This window comes from Octodon degus, unplaced genomic scaffold (genome assembly GCF_000260255.1).
Source record: "Octodon degus isolate 3935 unplaced genomic scaffold, OctDeg1.0 scaffold00036, whole genome shotgun sequence".
Taxonomy (NCBI): Eukaryota; Metazoa; Chordata; class Mammalia; order Rodentia; family Octodontidae; genus Octodon; species Octodon degus.
Genome location: NW_004524612.1, coordinates 14,498,211 through 14,506,632, shown reverse-complemented (window position 1 = coordinate 14,506,632; position 8,422 = coordinate 14,498,211). Strand labels below are relative to the sequence as shown.

Sequence of the window (8,422 nt, the reverse complement as noted above, 5' to 3'; positions counted from 1 at the left end):
GAAACAAATTATTGTTTTGAGCATAGTACTGTCTTAGATTTTTTACCTAATTCCTGGATAAAACAGTATTACTAAAAGCGATGTGCTTTTTAAAAACTTTTACATTATACATTAACAGCCTAGAAAAAAACCTACTGTCTCCTTAGTTGTCAACTGTACAAACAAAATGTTAAGCACAAATCAAAGACATGGCAAGAAAACTGTTCAGATTTGTTCAAGCTGGTTGGATCAAGTTGAGACTTTGATATTGTTACCTTGCTAATAGTTTTTCTATGATCTCTTTAAAAAGAAAAAATTCTTAATTTAGAGCACTAGCTGGATAATAATATGGTCCAAACTATTTCTTAAAACAATGGATTAACAATGTTCTATAATTTTGTAGAATAAAATTAAAATATTATGAAAGGTCAATACAGCATTCACATATACACCAACAATCTGTTTAATAGAGAGATACAAATAAATATATAAAATCTGGATGCATAAAGTTAAGATTTTCATAGCAATATTCATTTAACTGTTTATACTTGGCCCACTTATACAAGAACACCAATTAACATTTTGGCAGTTGATAATATAATGCAGATGGTAATAGATGACAACATCTTTGAGCTCAAACTGGTAACTTCTATTTTAACTTCTTGTTTATGGAGGTTTGTTTTGGTTCTCTCATGCTGTTTCAGGAAAGATTATCTGACAGAAAGCTTCATGAATTATTGACTTATTTATCAATGAGTTCTAATTTGGGCCTTCAGGGAAAGGATTTACTAACTGTTAGTTATGAGGAAATTCAGACCTTGTCTATTTGAGTGCTAACTCCAATTCCAAGGAAAAAGACAAAGACCAAATAAAAACAATAACATTTTGAGTCCAATGTGCAGATATAGTTTATGAGGAATTAATGTTAAGATTTATATAGTTTGAAGGAAACAACATGATACACAAATAAATTATGGCTATTAGAAAACTGATTTTTCTGCCTGAAAAGAACTTTTTTCCCTTGACACCTAATTCCTTCGTAGCTTTTTTCTTAAAAGGGTGAGAGAGAAATATACAAATGAATTAAACATATGTCAAGAAATATACAATGGTCCTCAAATAAACCTCTTAGATTATCAATAATCTGAATCCTTTATATTTCATAATCTTTTATAGTTTTCAAATGAGCTTTCATATGATTGTTTTCATTTGACCTTATTAATTTGACAACTTCGTGAGGTAGGTAGAGTAAAAAATTTATCTTCCATCTTCATTTTCGAACAAGGGGACCCAGGCTCAGAAAGGCTGACTTATTAAAAGTCAAAAACTAGCATATGGCAGAGCCAGGCCTCCTTCGAGTCTAGAATATTTTTTCTTAATGTGATTCCTGGATTACCTGCAGAAGAATCACCTGGGTTTTTTTTTTTGTTTGTTTGTTTTTTATAAATATAGACTTTAAAGTCCTACCACCTTTGGCTTATTGAATAAGAATCCCTAGGAGTAGAGCTGAGAATTCTGCATTTTGTAATGGACAATAACATAGAAAACAACTGTGTATTAGGTAATGATGTACAAGCATATCATTGAATCCAGCTCAATTTCACGTAGTATAATGGGATTCCACTGGGTCATCACCAGGCAGGACAAGTGATTTAAAACAACAGGTTTCAAGCCTGGTTGCAAAATAGAATTATCAGGAAAGTTGTTCTTTTTCTCTTTTAAATTGACTCCAGCACCTTTTCCTAAGCGATTCTTACCTGCAGTCAGGAACACTTGCATTTTCTACATAATACATCCAGTGTTTTCCAGAATTTTTCTTTCTTTCTGATCAGTTTCATGCCTCATAAAATTTACCACCACATTGTAAGTTATTTAAACATTACAAGATAAAATGTCAGACTTTTTGACTCGATAGTTTTAAGATTAATAGATATTCATAACAAGACTAAACATGCTCCATTTAGCTACAGTGGTTTTCAAATACCCAAATTAGTCACCACTTTAGGCTTAGATGATATATATTTCAGCTTTAAACAAGGACAGTCCAGAAACTAAAAACAGGGATGGGGGGCAAGAGTTGCAGCCAACTGGCAAGTGTAGAAAATCAGCTTACTATAGGAGGGCGTGGGAACCAAGGTCTAATGGCTTTGGCAAGGTCACTGACGTCACTATAGAAAAGTACAACAATGAACACAGAGAATATTTTACCACTGTGTGCTTGTGGTTACCACAAAAAGCCTTATAATGTGTGATGCTTAGCTGAACATGAAGTTTTCTATGAATCAATAGTATAACTTGGGAAAAGATGACTACAAACTAAAATTTTCCCATCATGCATACGGATGAGTTATAAAAATAGCCAGTAAAAGTAATATTTACAAAAGTAAAAATACCACAATTATAGGGGGGAAATGCCCATCTTTTATTCCATTGCTAAACCAAATCTTGAGTATCTCCAAATGAAGTTTATTTTGACAGAACCTCCAGACTAATAAGATTCTTCTGCTGATTTAAATTCTATTAGTGAAAATATCCTTGCTGACTTATCAAATTCTCCTATAGTTTAAAAACAGTTCCTTTTTTCTCTTAGTGGAAATAAAACTACAAAGTCCTGCTATTCATCTGAGAAATAAACCTTGCATAGAAAATTTCTTTAATTCTGAAACTTTGTGTTATTAACAGAGCTACCAGAATGTCTTCTCACAACTAGTTCATAGTATATGAAAGTTCACTACAAAGTAATCACCACACATTTAGGATTTTTCTAAATATAAAATAAGTGGGTTTATAAAAATGTTTACCAGACAAATAATTATCTCTTCACAACCTAGAAAGGATTATTTCTGTGACGATATAATTCTTAGTGTTTTGGATGTCTTGATGTTCCAAGTCTGATTCAATACAAAAAGCAAAAATTTACCTTCCCAAAGGACACACGCTGCACCTGACTGAAAGCGGGATAACAGTTAGTTACAGCCATCAGTCATGCAAAGGCAAAGAACAAAATTTGCTTTTTACGTAGTACAACTTTTTCTTAGACAAGACACATTAAGCACTGGTTCCATCCTCTTCAATAACCCGATTCATGCTGGTGCCGTGTGTGATGTGCGTCATAGGGTTGTTGCTGAGGTCCCGGATGCTGCTGTGCCGCGACTGTTCATTCAGCCGGTGGGAACTGCTGTGCCGGGAGTGGTCCGTCAGGCGTGATGTGCTGCCGTGAGGTAGTCTCTCCTCCATCCCTCGATAACTGCAGGGAGTATACCTGCGGTGGGAGGGTTGGTTTTGAAGTTGGTAACAGAACACACTAGAAACCACCACCTAGGGGCTGGTGAGATGGCTCAGTGGTCTAAAGCACCTACTTGGAACAAGCTTGGCGAAGCACAGAAACCGCGGTTCGATCCCCCAGCACCACATGCCAGCCAGCCCGCCCCCTGGTGGGCTGAGCTGGCCACACACACATAAATGGATAGATGGATAAATAAATAAATTAAAAAAAAGAAAACACCACCTATACTTTTCATGAACCTGTCTCGGTTGTCTCTCAAGTAAAGGCTTTTTTTTTTTTTAAAGGGTAATTGAAAAAAAAAAAAAAAAAGACACAAGAATAAGAAAAAAAAGTCACAGGTCTGTCCTGTTACAATTCTGTATACGGTTAGATTTCTAAATTTCTTTGTAAAAATATGTTAATACTTATTTCTACTTTTTTTTTTTTTTTTTTTTTTTTTTTTTTTTGGCGGAACCGGGGATTGAACTCAGATCCTTGAGTTTGCCAGTCAAGCACTTATCCTACTGAGCCATGTCCCCGGCCCCTTATTTCTACTTTTATAAAATTATTTTTCCTTCATATTCTGTAAGGACTTAAAGTTCAACATACCAATATTTGATGGAAAATACCTGTTCCATGATGTGCCAAAGATGTTTGATATTTAGACAGACAGGGTAATCTGAACTGCATATATTGCAGGTTAATAATAAGCTTCTCTTCTGGAGGGTTAACAACCTAAGTTAGCAGATCAAAAGTGGAGAAAAGGAAGGGCTGCAAGGTCAGCCAACATTTTGGCCCTAGCCTTGCAAGGTCAGTGAAGACTCGGGACATAGGAGAACCTGTACTGTAACAACACGTAACTCAGTTGTGCTCCAAATGTTCTGATCAAGAAGATTATGGAGCCACAGAGGAATGTGATCGATGATGTATAGTGTGCCTGGGGAGAGTCACATGGAGAGAAAAAAACATTTTCTCAGGCTTTCACAGAGAGCAAACTGGTCAAGCAATGGCTGTGACATCCTCATGGCTGACACTGACAAAGGATCTACAAAGTGCGGTACAGGGTTACAGGATAAATCCTGAGAGTACTTGGATGACCTTATCAGATACGAAAGTTACATTTCTTGTTATATAGGTCTTGCTTTATCTTGGTCTTAACCATCCAGCAGAAAAGTATAAAAACGAGGTATATAAAGTAAATCCATATTAATACGATGAGCTGTAAAAGGCTCAAGTCAATAACTTCTGAGGATAACCCACTACTATTATAGTCTGCTGGACAGTGTTAGATTGTTTAGCTGAATTCAAACATCTATAGTATTCAGATGCCAATAGAATATCCACCTCTGACAGAACAAAAAAAAAAAAAGAGAGATACAAAGGAAAGATCATTTTGTATTTATATATACAAATAGGATAAATATACAGCTTTCACTTAATTCAATGAGAAGAGGTATACTAATAGTGTTTGGACAGGAAATCCTGTCTGCTTCTTGTTCTATGGATAACCACGAAGATAATAACAATGTACAAAGTACTGATTTTCGAAACTGTCCTATTAATCAGCTTTGAAACTGTCTCATTCCTATTTATTTCTCAATTAAAAAAATAAATAAAAACATGTCTTGGGATGAAATGATTAAGAAACAAATCATGAGAAAGCAGCAATCACTTCATTGCTGAGAGTAAGTTCATTAATGCTATGTAACTGTCTGGCATGTAACGAAGAAGTGGAGTAAGCCCAGGTTCAGAATGCAGGCTCCATTCCCTGCTAAGGGTAAGTAAGGCAGACTGATAGGAGCTATACTAAGTATGGATCCTTTCTCATTTAGCTAAGTTTTGGGCAGTGGTGTAGGCTGAAGGAGAGGAAGAATGACAACAGAAGAAAGGTGGCACTGCCCTTGGCAATACAGAAGACTGGTTACGCTCAGCAGTCATGCAAACTCAAATTTATTCAAAGATCAGGACCAGAAGAGGAAATATGTGAAATCACAGGCGAAATTAGCGAATGAATGGGCAAATGCTGTTGACAGTGTGTGCTGAGAGCTTCTTCTCCGACAGCCTCATGAATTAGCCACCTGTATTGGTTTCACGAGGCCTAAAGGGCATGAAGACAGTGTTTCACAGAAGACTAACATTCTGAAGCCTACCACAAAGTCCTGCTAGCTTTGAAGGAGGCCGCTTTGAGCTCTGAGCCCCAGCCGGCCCACACAGCACAGTCAGGGCAGTCTCTTCCATTTGTCCCACTCTAGATTGAAAGGAAGCACTGGGGCTGTTCAGTTTTTATTTCCTGCAATTCTGACACACTGAGCCCCATCAAAGGCAAGAAAATTGTAAAATTCTTGTCCACAAAGAGTGAGATATTATTAGGTTGGCCAGTTGAGGTCAAGAAAGCCAATTATAAACTTTTATTAGTCCTTCACTTACAGAGCTAGTGTCTTAGTTAAGAAACGAATCACGAGAAAGCAGAGAGCACTTCATTTGCTGGTTTAACAGCGAACTCTTCCAGGGTAAGGGCCATATTTTATTTCTTTTTTAATCTCTAGTGCTTTAAGAAAAATCTTCCCTAAAATATTTTCTGTTCACACTCTCATATAATTTTATAAAGCGCATTTAATTTAGGATAATGTGAATAAAATGGAGCACATTTTATAACTTACATGAATATACTTTTGCTTTGGTTTTGCTTTTGCAGTGGTACGAGCCATCCCAGGGCTTGGACCTAACAGGCAAGTGATCTTCTGCTGAATACAATCCCCAGCAGCTGAAGACTTATCAGCTGTCAAAAAGTATTCACCTCATAATAATTACAACAAATTTCATGACTTAATGTAAATAATTTTTAAAATTTCAAGATCTGAAAAGGGGGCTAGCCAAAAAGCTCAGCGGATTAAAGCGCTTGGCTGTGCTGGCCCTGCCCCCAGGGTGAGCAGAGATGGCAGTTGAGACTGGGCATGGTGGCGTGTGCCTGTAATCCCAGCTCTTGGGAGGCTGTAATCAGGTGGATCACTATGAATCCGATCTAAGAGTGAGACCTTGAACACCCTGTAGACTCTTCCCTAAAATACAAAAAACAAAAAGATTTAAAAAGCAGGTTCATATACTACTAAAGCAGTCCTCTAGTTTTGTAGCAATGCTTGTGAAAAATGTTTTCATTAGATTATAGTTTAAAAGTTAAGAAGCTTTTTTAAAATTAATTTTATTGAGAAACAGCAATGAGACAATTTCAAAACCAATTAATAGGACAGTTTCAATAATTAATACATTGCATATTGTTATCTTCTTAGTGGCTCTTCATAGTACAAGATGCAGACATGATATCCTGTCCAAACACTATTAGTACAAATCTTTCTCGCTAAATTAAGAGAAAGTAGCTGTATATCTATCCTATTTTGTATATACAGATACAAAATGGTCCTTCCTTTGTATCCCCCTTTTTTTTTGTTTAGTTTTGTCAGAGATGGGTATTCCATTGCCATTTAAATATTGTAGGTGTGTGAATTCAGCAAAATATTCCAATATAGTCCAGTAGTCCATAACAGTAGTGGGTTATCTTTAGGACTGGCAATGTCAGAAGTTGTTGACTTGAGCCTTTCACAGCTCAGCATATTAATATGGCTTTACTTTTTATACCTCATTTTTATACTTTTCTGCTGGATGGTTAAGGCCAAGATAAATCAAGACCTGTATAACAAGAAATGTATCTTTTGTATTTGACAAGGTCAGTCAAATCCCCTCAGGATTTATCCTGTTACCCTGTACTGCAGTTTGCAATCCTTTGTCAGTGTAAGAAGTTCTTTTAAAATAATTTTTTAAAAAAATCTTTGTCCCTAATTTAAGAAAATAGGTAAAAGAGAACTTAGTTCTTATATATTAAAAAACATTCCAAGCTAAGCATGGTAGAGCACTCCTGCCATCCCAGCTATCCAGGAGGCTAAGGCAGGAGAATCCTGAGCTCAAGGTGGAGCCTAAGCAACACGGCAAGATGCTACTTCAGTAAAAAAGAGTAGCTCACATTTAGGACTACATAGATTATAGTTTAAAAGTTAAGAAGCTTTTTTAAAATTAATTTTATTGAGAAACAGCAATGATATAATTTCAAAACCAATTAATAGGACAGTTTCAATAATTAATACATTGCATATTGTTATCTTCTTAGTGGCTCTTCATAGTTTAAGAAGATTTAAATTTGTACTGCAGATTTTAGTAAAATAATTACAATGTTTGGAGATGAAAATACTTCATGAGTTTGTTGCTTTACTTTAATAATCATTTTACATAATGATTATTGTTCTAAAACTAAGATGATTTTTTTCCAATTTTGATTTGCCAGCTAATCTGGAGTTTTTGCCTCCTTGTGGTTTCATATATCTTCTTTCTCCTCTAAATGGATCATGGGCATCTATTTCAAATAAATACAGCAAATGAAGAAAACAAACTACATAGTGTTTTAGTAATGACAGAAAATCAGTCAAAAAATAAAAACAAATCACCATTTTAAAATATGAATATGTATTTTCTTTCCCCCCCGAATATGTATTTTCTAATAGAGTCTAAACTTTGAGTTTTAAATAAGACTCAAAGAATATATTTTTACACAAAAATTATTTTTATAGTTATACATAACTCTATCTATCTGAGCCCCATCAAAGGTAAGAAAGTCAATTATAAATTTTTATTCGTCCTTCACTTATGGAGGTAGTGTGCTACTTATCAATGTTTCTGGTTTAACATAGATAGAGAGATAGAGAGAGAGACACAGAGAAAGACAGAGAGAGAGAGAGAGAGCGAGAGAGAGAGAGAGAGAGATGGATGCTATTCACAAAAAACTACTTTGTTTGTTTTTGATACAGGGTCTCACTATGCCGTTCGGGCTCTTCGTGATCCTCCTTTCTCAGCCTCTCCAGTGCTAGGATTACAGGTGGGCACCATCACGCCCAGTATTAGAGCTGGCACCGCTTGCAGCACTAGAGATCAAACTCAGGACCTTGTGCTTGCCAGGCAGGCGGTTAAGCTGCTGAGCTCTCTCCCTAGCACAAAAAGTTCTTGGACATGAATAAAAACCAAATATGAACATCCTGCCTATGGATAATTAGGAACCAATTAAATAGGAAATTAATTACAGTGTTTAATCTAAATTTTATATGTAGGAATTAACAAATTTATCTTTTTAAAGTC

At 35.7% G+C, this 8,422-nt stretch overlaps 1 protein-coding gene across 2 annotated transcripts in view; it reads right to left on the bottom strand.

Annotated features, from left to right (window-relative positions):
- Window positions 1-479: 479 nt before the first annotated feature.
- The window catches only part of Fzd3 (frizzled class receptor 3), an 89,100-nt gene continuing 81,157 nt past the window's right edge, over window positions 480-8,422 (bottom strand). For both annotated transcript variants that reach the window (XM_023714697.1, XM_004630699.2), the window contains one exon: window positions 480-3,241. In XM_023714697.1, coding sequence (XP_023570465.1) covers window positions 3,028-3,241 — 214 coding nt within the window. In that variant the 3' untranslated portion in view covers window positions 480-3,027. The remainder of the gene's footprint in view (window positions 3,242-8,422) is intronic.